Source organism: Osmia lignaria, chromosome 2, assembly GCF_051020975.1.
Source record: "Osmia lignaria lignaria isolate PbOS001 chromosome 2, iyOsmLign1, whole genome shotgun sequence".
Classification (NCBI taxonomy): Eukaryota; Metazoa; Arthropoda; class Insecta; order Hymenoptera; family Megachilidae; genus Osmia; species Osmia lignaria.
This window is the reverse complement of record NC_135033.1, coordinates 2,923,675-2,941,157: the sequence shown is the minus strand read 5'-3', so window position 1 is coordinate 2,941,157 and position 17,483 is coordinate 2,923,675. Positions and strand designations below refer to the sequence as shown.

General features: G+C 32.3%; 1 protein-coding gene across 4 annotated transcripts in view; it reads left to right on the top strand.

The window, feature by feature from the left end:
• Syt1 (synaptotagmin 1) overlaps positions 1-15,892 on the top strand; it is a 49,776-nt gene extending 33,884 nt beyond the window's left edge. For 3 of the 4 annotated variants that reach the window (XM_034327465.2, XM_034327466.2, XM_034327464.2), the window contains exon 9: positions 2,361-15,892. In XM_034327465.2, coding sequence (XP_034183356.1) covers positions 2,361-2,555 — 195 coding nt within the window. In that variant the 3' untranslated portion in view covers positions 2,556-15,892. Of the gene's footprint in view, positions 1-104; positions 1,119-2,360 lie in introns of those variants that run through there. The other variant, XM_076691143.1, reaches the window with a different exon arrangement.
• The last annotated feature ends 1,591 nt before the right edge of the window (positions 15,893-17,483 follow it).

Genomic DNA, 17,483 nt, shown 5'->3' with positions numbered 1-17,483 from the left:
GTCAACAAACACAGGTAACAACAATGGTACACGTTGTTCACAACTTTTTCTAACATTCTTATTAATTTAGTTAGCACACGATTTCTTTTTCAATTTTGTTTTAGACAAAAACAACTGCAACAAGTTTATTTATCAATTTTTTTGTATCCTTATTATGTAAGATATTTTGTAAATACTATTTAAAATCTATCACAAACGGATAAGTAAAAACTAAAATTCACAATTATTATTTTGAGGTGTCTTAATTGCCTTTTCATTAAAATTATTAAAACAAACAAGAGTTGGGAACAATTATCCGTTTGTAATGTGATGCAGTGGAGTCTCGTTATATTGCTACGTTAGTGATCTGACTTTCATACAAATTTTCAACCATACTTATGTCACTCTTCCACCATCATTGAAAATGATATATTTTCATCTCCTTCTTTTCCTCCAATTAAAAATTTAGGAACTTGCAAAATTTTCCACCCCTACAACCCCGTCCGCGGCAATCTAACGAGAGTTTACTGTAGTTAAAGAAACTTTCGTAAACTGACAGAACATATTGAAACATATTGAATATTCTGTTAAAATACATAAAATAGAAAATTCAATGTAAATGTTGTTTAAACAACAAAATATTTTTTCGATTTTTATACGTCGATATAATACCGATAGTATAAATTAAAAAGTTAAGTTAATTAATAAATACAGTGGTGTCTGTTATTCTATGTTGTTCGATTTCTGTCACTTTATGAAAACTTTAAATATCTGCTAACTTTTTTAAAATAATATTTGTAAACCTTTTTTAAAAATACCATGCTTCCAGACCGTAAGATACTTTACTGCAACCTATTATTTACTATTTAAATTATATTCAGATCATGCTAGCTTGAGGATGATTTTTCAGTGCTTTGCATGCTCTCAGAGCTGAAGAGCAGATACATCTTTTGAAAGTGCTTATTTAATGCTACAAATATATTCAAGCTCGTTAGGCAAATGTTGCTTATCGCTTTTATTATACATTCCAATTTTGGAATTATCTTAAATATTCCTTTCTCATCCTAAATCATATATATCCAACTGTTTTCGTTTACTTTTATTGTCGAACAGAATTTTTCAGTTGATTAAAAAACGAGTGATTGTTTCATTAAAAATTCAGAATAAATAAGAATATATTTCTAATTAGTCAGAAAATTAATAATTTAATTATTATTTTATGTATTTTAAGTATTCAAGTATTTTAATATTTTATTACGTATTTCTTTTTAGTAATCAAATTTTAGACGTTTCATATTACATATTTGTTACTTTATATAAATACAATTGGGACAAAAGAAAATAGCATCTTAATATTTTTACTGCAGACTGAGAATATATACACTTATTTGATTGAATAAAGTAATAAAAATAATGTTCATATTAAAAATATGAAAATTAATTAGTGATATTAATTGAGTATAACGTGGATCTTGAGGGTACAGCGGTCAACAGAAGTGACAGTAGCACCTCTGGCGGAGTAGAAATGAAAGATGAAAAAGTAATTCGTGTTTTTCGGACATAGTTTTGAGAGAAACGCGTAATGATTACAATATTTATATTCAGGAAAAATATACCAATCGACATACAGAACGTGTAATAAAACAGTTTTTTTCTACAAATCATATTTTTGTGTATGTAAGGTTTTAAAGGTAAATTGCAAAATGGGGTTCTGTACGACGCTGGATAAATGAACAAAGAATATTTTTGAAAAAGGATCATGAGAAAATATTGCTTCTTTGCCCCAAAATCTTTGAACTACGAAATTGCTAAATTTGGATCTTTTTATGTCAACATATAGCTGTTGAGTATTACGCTGTCCTTGTCTCTTCATGGAGGAGAGACAAAGTTCGTCCGCAGTTTCTTAGTTTCTCCGCATGAGGCCCTCAAGATCGATTTGAACCTCTGTCGTCGCTCCTGTTGACCCTTTTCCAATATCGTAAGATTTTTGCGATGAAATTAACACTCTAATGGCCGCACATTTTATAAAAGCTTTGATTCTTACAATATTAAATTCGTTTTCACACCTAACAATAGAGTACCAATAGAATTATATTTGAAAGTGTTATCTTGAGAGCGCTGTAAAATTATTAATTTTTGAATTGTAAATAGCATTCAATCAAATATCAAAGTGCTAACAAATAAATTTCTTAATCATTAAAAATTTCCTTTTCAATGCTTTCATTCCCTTTACGCTCTTCTACCATATATTGTACATATATTGCCAACGATTTTGCTCTTCTTGGAATGCCTTGTACAGATTATCTTTAGATTCTTACGGTCCGGAAGACATGGTAATACACGATCTAAGACTGACAACTAACACGTGGTTTCACGTTTAGAAAGTGCAATTGGTTGTCACGGTAGTCGATTACGATCGTATCGGCACCTCAGAACCCATTGGGAAGGTCGTCTTGGGGCACAACGCGAGTGGAACAGAGTTGAGACACTGGACCGATATGTTGGCAACCCCGAGACGTCCTATTGCTCAATGGCACACGCTTAAAGATCCCGAGGACGGCGACAAGAAAGACTAAGTTCGTTTCGAAATTGTCCAGGTTTAAGGTAATGCACACCAAAGGTTCTAAGCAGTTACGACAAATGTACAGAAAAAAGCATTTCTTTCGTTTTTTCGTATGTTTTCCGTTTTACGCTTTTTGCCATCCCTCCCTCCCCCTTCCCATTACTCGACAAACTATATATATATATAAATATATGTATATTTTCCAATGATATCCACGATTCCACTGTACGAGGATGCAGGATTTCTCTGGACAAACGAAAGAAACGAGAGATGTGCAAAAGAAAAATTTGAAAAAAATGAAAAAACATGATAGAGAAGAGACATAAAATGAGATGCAACGATCTCTCGATGTAGCTGGTCGTTCTATTTAAAAGAAAAAAAAAGAAATATAATCGTGCACGAGAATGATAGAGAGAACGTGAGACGGATGAGAGAAAGACAGAGCGAAAGGTAGAATGAAAGGATTAAATACTAAGAAAGCGAGAGAGAGAAAAAAGAAACAAAAGGGGATAACTTTAGTAGATATTAATAATCTATTGCTAACTAAACAATAAACACCACCAAAATGGTTTTAGTATTAAATATGTTCTCATGGAGTGTAGTGTCTTGTATATACGTATATCTACTATACTTTCTTCTGTAGATGTAATGTCGAATGAATTCAAAATAACGCGTCTCCTCCTCGAGGTATCTCGATGAAGCATTGAGTATTTGCAACGCGTATGTATTTTTTATTTTCTCAAATACGAGTTCTAAATAGTAAGATAGCATGTTTTTTGTTCGTTGTTTCAATTGATGGCACGTTTTTTGATGAGATGTTTATAAGATAGCGATGCTGTTAATCTTATTAGAAATTATATTATATATATATTCCGCGTATAATATATACGACGTAAATCGTGTTGGACTGTGTGAGCAGTAGTGGAACATCAACGACGTTTGTACAAATCGATAGTCGTGTTCGTGCAAAAAAAATAAATGAACAAGTATAATTACCTATAGTTATAATTATATTGTAATCAATACATATAATAGAAACTGAACGGTTTCGTCATTGTAACTTACCCGATCGCCTTTATATGATTTCTTTTGTACAATTCACATGCGAACTTTCCTACTGTTTCTCTTCTTTGTATTAATATTTATTTGCTAATATTTCAAGGAACGATGCATTGAATTTTTTTGCAAAACGACAATGCTTAGATCGCGATACCTTTGTACTGGTAACGACCATAGACTATGCGCTACCTGTACGGGCAACTCGTCCGATCAAAACGAATCTCCTATCAACACAGAGGACGGGAAATTCAAAAACTTCTCTAATAAAATACAAGTTTCTACGGTTTCACTAGCGAACAAACTCCACAGAAGTTTTTGTTGTAATTGCATCGTTCGATTATAATACTTTCACTAGCATAATTTCATAGTTCACTTGTTTTATCGATAAAAGTGTTATAATCGATGACTGCACGAATGGTGGTTTGTCCGTAGAGCGAGACTGAAATAGAACAAAGGAATACGATTTGATTAGCGAGTTACCGAGATTGAATGTGCGGAATTGTTGGTAAACATTGTATCTTTATCCACGGGTGTTCGTTTTTCCCGCGATTCTGCATGTTCGTTCAAAATATACATACATGTGTACGTGAAATTGTAAACATATTGGTGTACACGGTGTTTCATAACGTATGGGGCCCTGTTCAGCAAAAGATTAGAGACACGGACATTGTAAAAGGAGTTCCTATAGACATACATATACTCGTCGTCAAATCAGACTTCCCTAGGGAAAATAGTGGTATAGGAAAAACAGGAATTCCCAAAATCTTAATTTTGATGATATTAATATTAAAAGTAATTTAAATTAAAAAAATATATAATTTTTAATTATTAAATATTAAAAATTTGGCAAAAGAATAAATAAATATCAATTTAAATTTTCCCGCGTGAACATTTATATATAAGTGGTGGGAAGCAACAAACCTATATATATATATATATATATATATATATATGTATATGTATATGAGATCCTCTTTCCTACATCCTCAATCTTCCTGTGGCTACCTAAGAGGTGGGGTGAGAGCTCACGGAAGCCTAATTTCATTATGAGTGCTCATCATAATTTCAACCTAACCTCCAAATTACATCGTTTGATCCTTGTTTTTTGAACAACTCTGTAACTTCAAACAGACTTTAACATTATTAAATATTTGTTTTAAATTAACTATTCAATTATATTAAATCTCTGTTCTCTTATCGCATTAAACGTCTAAATACATTACTAAATATCTGTGTCAAGACAATTATTTAATTAATTCTCATAGTAAAATAAGTTAAAAAATAGATTTATCGTTGGAAAATATTAAAATAAAAAAAGTGGCTATAACTTAAAAATAAAAGTAAATAAATCTATACTTTTTTCATTGTCTTTGTGTTTTCTATCAGTCATTGAAGCGAGTCCTGTACATTATGAAACACTCTGTATATATTTACCACGTGTTATATACATATATATAGATACTGTTATTGTTTTTCAAAACGTAATAGGCCTACCAATTGTATAACTTGCGTCATCATTTCGTTGAACTGTTTCTCGGATAATGAGCGTAAAGAAAGGAAAAAGAAGAAGGTTAGTGACGAGTCCACGGTGATTCTTTATTGTATCTTGGGAATTGAAGGAAGAACATAAAAGAAGAAAAATGTTACGCGGCTATTAATGATACGTTCCAGGCTAAACTTTACGAAACAATTACGAACGTCCTGAGATCTACAAAGCATTATATATTATATATAAATATATTATATATATTATATGTATCCTTCGAGAAAAAGATAAAGAAAAACGATTGTTAGAAAACTGACTTTATACAGTATTAACTGAGTTTGACTGCTATCAAACAAAAAAAAACTAATGTTCATATATTTTATCGCATCGTTGACTTTGAAGCTTCGAATTCGACTGAAAGAAAGGAAAAAGAAAAAAGAATGGGTTGATAGGTACAATAAATGTAGTTTTTGCGTGGGTACGTGTTTTAAAGCTAAGAAAAAGCACGTTTTATTAGAAGTCCTCGAAAGAAATACCTTCCTTCGACGCACCGCATTTTTTTTTTCACTCAAAGTCATCGGCTAACATTGGTGACTTTGCGAACGAAAAGAATGAGCATCCATGTAAACGGGCCTTAACGCTTTATCGAGTTCTCCTTCCCTCGTCCAATCGTGGTCGAGCAAATGCATCGTAACTTTGTAAATATCACGCAGAGATTTTCTCAGTTGTCGTTAAATCTTCATAAATTCCATTCGAATCAGCATCATCGTAGTAATTAGAAACTTTTGATTCCCCGTGCGATTCGATCTTTCTTTTTCTTCTTCTTTCGAGCATAGTACGTGTACTTACTCTACGTTTCACGCAACCTTCACCAGATAAGCATTGCACGTGATCAAGTTGTAATAAGCATGTAACGATATCACTACCGGTAACGATATTAGTAGTAACATTAATTATTCGTAACAAAGAAAAAGATATCATGAAGAAAGTGTTAAGGTGTACTCAACAATTTCGTAAAGCTTATCAGTTTAATGCTGATCAGATAAAAGTCCTACGCCCCTTCGAGTTTGAACAGGTACGGTGTTTATTAGATTAGTACAAAGGGTTCGTTGTATATTTGGATCTAGGTTAAAATTATGTTTATCAAATCAACTTTTTACTTATAGTTATTTTTTGTATTTCGTTTTTATGGAATTTATGAACTTATTGTTAGTTCAAATGGGACGTTGTACACCGCCGAGCAAAGAGGCTTTCCTTAGGAAAAAGTGACGATAGAGGAGAAACAGAACTATTGCTTACTATACAGGGTGATCCACTCGCAACCGGACACAAAGGAACATTGGCAACAATGAACCCCTTGACCGCACCATAAAGAGGTCCGCATTGTCACGTGCCAGCGGGGACTTACCCGGGCCGAGACGACTCTGTATCTTCATGGTGCAGTCAAGGGGTTCATTGTCGCCAGTTCCTTTATGTCCGGCTGCGAGAGGATCACCCTGCAGACTGGCTATCGAGTTCGGGTAGATTCTCAATGGGCCGGTAGGGATTTGGGACCTAATTAATTAAAATTAGGGGTGAAAACTTAAGTCCCAGTCCGCCTCTGATTACAGTACTCGAAAATTTCAATGCATTCTATGTACTTTTAGTTTATCAATACTTATTTTAATATGGATTATTTTTAAAATACTGTTAAGCAAAAAATTTAAAAGGCGAAACTTTTATTTAATGGATGAATTTAAGTACAATCAACAGCCTCATATGAATGATTATCTTGATTATTATTTTAGTCGTTATATTATCATTATTAAAAATAGTAATTTTCAAAGTCCTAATTTTGAATAGTATATTAATATTAATTTTTAATGTTTAATTATTAAATATTATAAAACTTTTATCGCAAGTGATGGGTTCCTTCCAGCAGGCGCGATGCTGGGTATTGTACAAATACGACAAACCATTTGTACCAATGTGATAAAACAGAAAGAGATCAGAGGAAGAGCTACATATGTATGTTAATTTGAAAATGTCTTCGACGGATTTCATTCCATGTATTTCCAGGATTTCAATGTTAATACGATAATACATTTAATTGTGTACCTGTTATATCATGCACGCTATACAAAAAAAAAATCAATGTTGCTCGAAGTATAAAATTGAGAAACGTTTCATACAATTCTGCTTCGGGGAACAATGCGCACCGTCGAATACATGAACGAAGTACTCTTCTGAATTTAGTTATCTCTCTGTACATTACAAAACGCGAAAAGAGAAAAAAAACAATAGAAATATTTGGTTAGAAATATATAGAAATTCGTATCAAGATTATTTTTTGTACGTTATGAAAACGATGAAGTATCTTCGTCAAATGTCGACTGTTACTTATTTAACAACGGTGTAACGTTAATTTAATGTATCGCGTATAAATTTAGTGTAACGTTAATTTAATATACGGAAAAACGAAACATGGATAGATAACGTTTCCCATTTCGTCAGTATCTTGTTAAGTTTCTCGACCCTTTGAAGGGTCGTACGAAGGCTCGATGCCAGAGTACCATCGCCGATCAGAGTATCTAGTCCAGAAATAAAAAAAAGTACGTTAAGACACTTGAGAGAAGAATGCATACAAGTACAACTTTGCCGACAGAATATTCCAAAAAATACGTAAGCACGCTTGCATTAATCATTATATCCCTTGGAAACTACATTCACTATCTATATAACACCTCAAACATGCATATCAAACATTGTTCCAAGCTTTCCTTATATTTTTTTAACAAAGCTTTAGAAACATCTCATGCTTGTATACATAATGCAATCATAACTTAAGTCTTAAATAATACACTTTATATGCTAGAATTGTACATCAGCACTGTCCATAAGAGAGATCCTTTACATGTTTTGCAATTTCACTGTTTGGCTCGCCCTTCAGCCTCCTCAGCACTCATGAAGTCACAGGAAACCCATCAGTCCCATTTTATGGACTCTGTGATAAGTGTCAAATAAGCCATAGTAGGAAGTTGCTAAATTTTATAAAATGTAAACAGTAGCTCTAGTGGATAACACTTCAGTGGTCTATAATGATATCACCTATGGGAACATTGGTCTATGATGACATTGTCCATGAGAGCATTAGTTTATGACAATGTTGTCCATGGGAGCATTAGTCTATTGTGATGCTGCTATGGGAACATTGGTTTACAATGACATTATCCATGAGAGCATTAGTTTATAACAATGGGAGCATTAGTTTATAATCCATAATGATACTATATGTTGGAGCAATAGTCAAGAGCTATGCTGTTCATAGGAGCAATAGGCTAGTAACAATACTGTTTGTGGAAGCATTGATTTATAATGATACTGTCTGAGAAATCACTGGTCTATAACTATGCTGTCTATGGAAGCACTGCTCTATAACAATATTGTCTGTTGGAATAGTGATGTATAACAATGCTATCCATGGAAACACTGGACTGTATCAATGCTGTCTAGGGAAACACTGTCTATCTAGAAAACCACTGGTCTATTTCAATGCTGCCCATGGAAACACTGATCTATAACACTGTTATTTATAGAAACATTGTTCTACATCAGTGCTATCCATAGAAGCAATAGTTCATAATGATGCCAATCATAACATGTATCCTTAACATGTTTTGGTTTTCCATCACCCAAATTCTGTATTATGTCCAAATTTAAATACATCCATAATCTCATGGTCTGTTCGGAATCCCAATTTCTAAACTGTAGAAGCTGCTTTGGAAAACATTGACCTATCATTTGTATTTAGTCTCCCTAACTAACCATCTTAAAATATATGGTTCTCCAAACTTCTCTTTAGTAAACAAATTCTTATCGAAAATCCACTCATAAACCCATTAATCCCCTATGAGCATACATGGATAGGTAATCCATAAAAATTTTCCAAGGACTCTTGTGGACAAAACTGTATATCCTGCAGCGATAGTTTATAATAATCATCGATAACTGCGATTTAATTATTCACAGGTAATTCGATAGTTCATGGTATTGATGCTGATTACAGCATTTCAGTCGGCAAAGTGGTACATTGATGTATTATCTAAGAGGAGCAGTCATTAATATGCATAAAATCGATCATCACGAGTAATATAGGAAGCGTAGGATAGAAGTGTATAAGTGTTGGCACGTAGAGAGACAAATTCTTGGATAATATCATTCCACTTACCTCCCGGATTCTAAAGTGAAAATCGTTTCTTGAATCCGGTTTTCTTATCGCGCGTGGATACCGCTTGAATCCATAACCGCAACACTTAACTAGATTTGGTTCTATCATTTTTTCAGGACCAATTACCATAAACGATTATATCGGTAGCATGTTCGAATCGTGTTATTATGCAGCATTGTACTTAAAACTTTCATGAGAAAAAAAAAAATACGCCGTGAGCCCGGCATCGATCGAAAAGCTACGTGTTACTTGTATCAAACTACTTATATAGGAACTAAATCAGCGTTTGTTTTTTTTTACACATTATTACATGTGTGTTCATATGGTTTTTGTTTGATTTCATGTTAATGTTAAGTGATATCAGACTCGAAGTTTAAATTAAAAAGTTTAAAAGAATGTTGATGTTATAAGCTTCACAATAACAATCATTAAAATACAATGTTACTTTACAACTGATTTTTCTGAAGTTACTCTATTATTTTTTAATGTTTTATTAACCAACCAATAGTGTACGAGCAAACAGCAGCGTTGGTACAAAGTGTAATCTAAGAACATGACTGACAACGAGACTTTAAAATACATTACACTCGCTTCACTCGATGTTTTTCTACGGTAAAGGCCCATTCACATTAGAACACATGTCCAGCACGAACCAAAATCTCGATCTAGTAATTCCTTCGTACCTGATTGTTGATTGAACCTTCAAAATCGTTAGCAGATTCGAAAAGAAACTGTCTAGAAGAGTTATGTAGCCCTCGAATGGCGATGGCTGAGTTAACTGTTACTTATACCTGTTTAATGGTGCATCGACTAAAATTAAGCAAACAAAAGATTAATATCTAAAGAGAAATAATATCTAAAGAAATAGTATAAAATTAAAAAAATTAGAATAATAAAAAATCATGTTGTCATTTGATAGCTGCTGCTTTTAGGTTATTTTAGAAACCAATTGCGCGTAATTTTGTTTATAAGTAGTAGTTTAATATTAATTTTAACATGGAGCGTAAAAACGAGTATTTTCGACATATTTGCATTTTTATTTTCGTAAAGGAAATAAAGCTGATGAGTCTCACAAAGAGATATGTGAAGTTTATGGCGTTGATTGCTTAACAGAACGCACGTGTCAGAGTTGGTTTCAAAAATTCCGTTCTGGAGATTTTTCACTGAAAAATGACCAACGTGCTGGTCGACCTACCGAAGTTGATGATGACCAGATCAAAACCATAATTGCATCAAATCGTCATGTATCTGTACGAGAGATTGCAGAGAGATTAAATGTATCACACACAACTATTGAAAATCACTTAAAATATCTCATACTTAAAAACCGAAATTACTTTCTTACCGACCCAATAGATTCGCCTCCACCATTTGAGGGTTAGTATAATGATCTTCAAATCATTGCACGTAAATGATGCCATAATTCACGCAGTAATGCCGGGTCTACACTACTGTTCGCGAACAGCTCGCTATAGAAATATCCAGTGTAGACCTGGCATAACAAGCTTGCTGCAGACACGTGAGACAGAAGTATGTATTATACCATTTGATGATTATTATCGGCGCTACCTGTGTCCACGTAACATCAAAATAGTGCCTTTCATTGTTTTCGAAATGATTTCCATATGTAGCGCCACTGACATATGACAATCGATCGATGTCGCAGTTCCCGACGTGATCTTAACACTTTCAGCACGGACGTCATCATAAGACAACACGGTCAGCATAGTAAAGTCGCTGTAAAAGTATCGGCTGCACTTTGTCTTAGGCGATCAAAAATTTTTGGTTAAAAGTTATCAAATCTTGTAGTTTTTGACCTGAAAAGTCCGAAAATGCAAGTTAAAAGTTTAGGAAACCAATAGTTTAAAAGATGCGAGTACATAAAAATGTGTGTACTTGGCGTGCTTTGACAGGTCAGTACGACGCCATATTGTTCAATGAATGGAGTTGCCGTCGGTAAAATAGAATTACGTAAGTGGCGGTCTAAACTGCCCCGTATACCTAAGGTTAGTTTTTTTTTTTTATAAAAAATATCCCCTCGGATTTGATAGGAACTGATGGTACTCACACCCAACGAATAAAGTCCAACTGGCGGCCAGCAAAGGATTGGATGCGGGATAGAGTCAATATAGCATCGTACTGACCTGTCAACGTACGCCAAGTACACACATTTTTATGTAGTCTTATTTTTTAAACCGTTTGTTTCCTGGACTTTTCACTTGCATTTTCCACATATTTTAGACCCGTTAATTTTTGGTCCCCTAAGACGAAGTTTGACCAAAGTATCAACCGGTTTAACGATCATTAGACAATATTAAGCATCGTAAGATCAATCAGCACTGCTTTTCGATGCTTTAATTTACGATATCGTTATATCATAGTCATTAAAAATTTGTCACTCGGTTTCTGGATTATTTACCGGGCTGAACGTGTTAAGGAAGTTATAGCTGCGATACGAAAGAGAGAAAAGGACGTACGGATAACTGTCATGCAATTCGTATACTCATTACGTATACAAGGATAACGCTGAAACTTTTGAGAATTCATAAATAAAATTGAATATCTACCGCGATATTTATCACTGTTCCATCTGTGAGTAATTTTAGGGATCTGTTGCCATTTTCATAAGAATTTTCAAAAGTTTTAAAATGATGTACGTGCATAAATTACACCGAATACATCGGGTACACTTATTGACAAGATTACCAATAATGAGCAGCGCTATTTAAACAAATCGGTCGTGGTATGAAAAATAATAATAAAATTACAATTAATACTAATAATAATAATTCAACGAGGAATACGCAACGCGTAGTTTTTTAGTTGAATAGACGCATGAGAAAATTTTAACGAAAAGTGACAATCGATCCGAACTGGCTCACGAATGTGTACGAAATCAGATCGAAAAGTAGTATTGAAGGAAATTCAATAAATAATGAAATTTTTGATTTAAAAAGAAAATATAACATCGTAACATATTCAACACTGTGCTTGGCGATTGGAGCACGCTCGAAAGCATTTGGCGAAGTTGGGATATTGATCTACAATGATAAGAGGAGTGAACAAAATGTGCCTAAGACCTCGATGCCTGTGCTTTTTTACGATATAGTTGCTAATAGAAGTCGTAAAATACACCTAACAAATTCAAATAAGAATTTATTTTTACTAATATTTTGAACTTAATTCTTGTAAGTAATTTCAATTTTGTGTTTCATCTTTTTTTTCTATCATTTATTCGTCATTTAGACATTTGTTATAATAGTGAATATTATTTTGATATAGAACATCGTTTGGTAGCGATCATTACCGATCATCGACGACACTCGTAATTAGTTAACACATACGCAGTCATTGAGATAAAATTATTATTTTCACTTCAAAATAATCAAATTAAGCCTGAACAAAATCAAAATCAAATTAAAATCTAAAGTTAAAGAAACTTGTTTCTTCATAGGTGTTTTATTTAGGAGCAGCTCATCCATGAATATTTCATCTTTTTCTTTTTTCTTTTTTGTTTTATTAGTGTATAAGTTTGAAATAATTAAAATACCTCTGTCTAGGCTGTTCATAACGGAAAACTTTGTTTTAATTCAAAATAATAACTACTTACCAACATAATATGAATACTACTTTGCAATACAGTGTTAACCCACATAACCTAACCCTACCTAACCTAATCCATATAATCGCCATTTTGCGTAAAACACATCTGAAGTTTAGTACGATTTTACTTTTTATTTTTATAACAGTATTTAATTTGGAGATTAATGAGATGTTGAATCATTATTTCAGTGTATTTATTTATTCATTATTATTATGAATTCTTTAAATTAACAGTTCATTATATTGCATTAATGTATGTTTATGTTTGCTAAAAGCTCAATAGCTTATTTTTAAAAACATATTATGGCACTTAACATTATTGCAAAATTACTTACGATGAAAAAATAACTTATAACGATCTCATAAGTTAACAGATTATTTACAACACTTGCCAGAATATGGCGCACAAAAAATAATAGTATTAGATAATGAAAATTTATAAGTCAGTCAAAAATAATCATACTATAAAAAATAATCACCACAATGGTCAGTAGCTCTTAAAACATTACAAAATTTTATTATGTGAAAATTTAAATTTAAATAATTTTCTATCATTCATGTTATAACCTTTTTTTTATTTTATTACATTTGAGTTGCGTATAATTTCGGCCGATTTTGCCGCCTCGTGCAAATGCACCATCGGTAGAGTCGGCCCTGCATCTTACTGCAAAATACAGTATGACGTATATTAGTTTTAACTTTTTCAATTACAATGCAATTATATTCAATGAAAATTATATAAAAAAATGTTCTTTGTGGGCTTAAGAAAAGAATTATATTAAAATATCAATTTTCGAATTTTTGTGGGTTAACATTATAGGACATATTTCAAAGCAAAATTTGTAACGTTCATTTTTATCTTAAGTATTGGCTGCGAATGTGTTAAAATTGTACACAATTAAGTAATTTTCTTTTTATTATCATTTAAAAAATGACGATTACATAAAACTCCATCGAAAAGGGCAGCGCCAGTCTTTCGAGCATGGTCGTTTCTGTAAACAGTGACCTGATTTTTTAAAAATTGTTTTTTGAATTTCGAATCGATCCAACCGATAAACGTACGTGTTAGCATTACATATACATATAATACGAGAGTTCAGAAATCGTAGATCTATAAATCGGTCCAAATGGCAGGAAGAGAAATAAAAAACATAACGATGTAAATAAAGAAAAAAGGAGGAGCAGTGAATCTTTGTAAAGTCTTTAGCTTAGTTTGACTTCTGTTTCTTTTAAGTCTCGTTTTTTCGCGAGTAGAACGATGCCACAGCAGAATATGGATAATAATTATTGAGCGTTGAGTTAAAACAAAAACCAAAAAAAATTTTTTAATTCTTCACTGTGATTTATTATTGAAAGAAAAATCTGTTAATGACACTATAAATTGTTTCAACTTTTTTGAGACGGTTTTCAAATTTCCTCAAGTCAGTCAGTGATAACGAAATCATTGAATTATCATTTTTAAATACGACCTTTTCTTCCAGTGGATAATTCACAATTTCTTATGGTCAGAAAAAATGTCACAGATGCATCGGAGATGTAAAAATATTAGGTGTACAAATTAATTTGATGCCTGTAGCACCGCCCCTTCTTAATTACTATTTTAAATTTGGATATTTTCCCGCGCTTCTGTGTATTTGAAAAGTGGCGCGAGAATGTATAATAATGAAAATAAATCCAGTAACTGGAGTTATAATGATTTCTTAAGAATAAATCTTCAATTATAAAAAAAAAAAAAAACAGGAAAAGCACTAAATTAATTTGTACACCTAATATTACTCAGAAGGATTACTGCTTCGTGTTACAATTAGTTGTGATAAATAATTTTATAAATAGAATGAAGTAAAAGTAGTTTTCCGAACATTATGATGACAGCAATTCATGTAGAGTGTCGATATTGCCGTCGCGAAAGAGTCAAGAAACATTCAAAACAAAATTAATAATGATAAAGCACCCGCACTAAATGTATTGTAGTAATATTACAATGATATACTCGACCGACGAGTTAATTTGTCTTCCACCAATTAAGAAATTAACACTTCACTTAACCATTTACAGATGAAATACAGTAGACTCTTGTTATATGGTCACGTAAGCGATTTGAATTGCCTACGAATTTTCAAACCTAATAGTGTTACTCTTCTACTATCATAGTCTATGAAAATGTTATATTTCTATCTACCCTCCCTGCTTCAAATAAGAGTTTGGAAGCTTGAGAAATTTTCAGCTCCTGGAGTCCCAGGAACGACAATATAACGAGAATCTACTGTACAATACAAATTAAAAATTGGAAAAACTAATTTAAAAACTAAATCCTATTATTTCAATTGAATTATAAATAAAAGGTTTATCAATTGGTTTTTAATCGATAACACTGTGATTAGAATGAAACTGATTAGTGATTAACAATTTAAATTTAACTAAATGCCTAATGAATTCAGTGCCTTTTCTTTAATTGAAGATTTATTTTTAAAAGTCATAGTAACCCAATTATTAAAATAATCATTATCGTATTCTCGCCCCACTTTTAAGTCCACACAAGCGCGGGAAAATATTCACATTTCAAATAGTGATTAAATAGGCATAATGCTAAGGGCACCGAATTTATTTATACACTTAATATATTGAACAATTAAATAATTATATCTTTGCTCGTTACTATACATATGGTACTAAATATCTTCATTTTTATTACGGTAATCAAGGTGTTCCTACTTTTCTCCTTAGTTAAAATGTTCTATTTGAAGTATTTAAATCTAATTAATTGCTGTGTTAACTCTCGAACGGCGGACCATGAAGAGAGCCCCAATTTTAACTTTTGTTTGGTGAAGTGTTAATAAAGCTTGAATATCTTCCAAAATCTGAGCACTCATAAGCACTTATTATCACAATTTTTAAAATAACTTCGATCAGATTTTGGAAGATAAATGATAATAAGTACTCTTCTCAGATTTTGAAAGGCGTAAAAAAAAAAAAAAAAAAAAAAAAAAACTAAAAAGTGACTAACGCACAATTCGTTTTCAAAACTGATGTTGAAGCATCGTTCTGACTCTCGAATGAAATACATATGTCCACGCTAGAAATCAAGATATTTAGTTATTTTTCATAAAAAAATTGAGGCTGTCCATTTTTTATGGATCCTACGTTGTCCGCCATAAAGTGTAGAGAGATTATTCTTAACTCTGTAATCTAAAACAGATATGAATATCCAATATATACTTACGTGAAATCGAAGTTCTACATTTCGATACGATGTTAATCAGAGCGAATTGATCTTTTTTGGTCAAGCTCGAGCATCGTTCATCTGTTGACAGTGCAACGATCAAACGTGGCGCAGACGATGGGAACGCGTTCCCTGGACAATTGCATTCGAGCCACAGAAACCTGAGAAACAAAATCCCGTATGCCTCCAAGCTTGAAACGTGGATGTATTAAGAAACTTGTAATCATTCCATTGCATATTAATACATAATTAAGGTTTAGCGCGACAGTGTACTGTAAATCCATAGAAATTATTATTATATCGTAATTATTATGTAATAAATATTGTTGTTAACATAAAACTGGTGTGGCTGTGATTCTACTTTTGTGTTTCTTCAGAGTACGAGTACAGTACATATACGTGCAATTTACGTATACGTGAAATAGAGACCTCTAGTAGGGACAGGTGAATCTTGAATTTTTAATAGTCTAAATGAAATTTTAATTTCAAAATTACATTAAATTTGTTTAAAAATATGAGATTTACAATCAGAAAAAAAGAAGTCGATTGCTTTTAGTTTAAAAATGATATTAAATAGTAAAGGTTTTAATCTCTGAAAAATTAAAATTAGTATTTTTTGTCCTTAATCAGAAAATATCAAATCAAACCTAGATTTAATGTTCATGGATAAGAAACGAAAGTTGAATTATTTTATTTGATATCCAAGCCTTATCTATAATTTCATGCCAATTAAAAAAGAAAGACATTTGAGGCCTAATAGACAGTGTTTTTTGGCGGTATGATCACTGATTTCTATGGTCACCAATTCTGTTTATGCGAAATCCACGAAATCTTAACCTCGAAAAGAATGCTATGGTGTTGAAAGGATCAACAATTAAAAACATTTATCAAAACCTTTTATTATTTACGTCATAAAATTTATTTGTTAATAACCCTGTATGGCCCTTAGTAGCGACTATAACACCCCCCCTTTTCCTATAAATAGAGTTTAAGTCAGAGGATAGAATTACAGTAAAAGTTGGATAACTACTCGAATACTGACAATGAGACCAAAACGTTCAATTACGAAGCGGAGGTCTCTTTTTGGTTCTTAGAAACGGCTCGAGCCGAGTGTTTGAATGTTGCTGACCTTAGAAAAGGACAGAGAACGAAAGAGAAAGAGGTGTAATAATCAAAGGAACCGAGAAAAAGATGATTAGTGAGATAATACTAAATCAACAATAAACCTTTTTTAGTTCTTATTTTTGCTAAATAAAACTTTTATCAATGTAATTGAGGTTCTTCCAATTAAAATAAAACTAAACACGTTATAATTTGAGGCATATTTGTTTATTTAACGAGTGATTTTCTTTCACTTATTTAATAC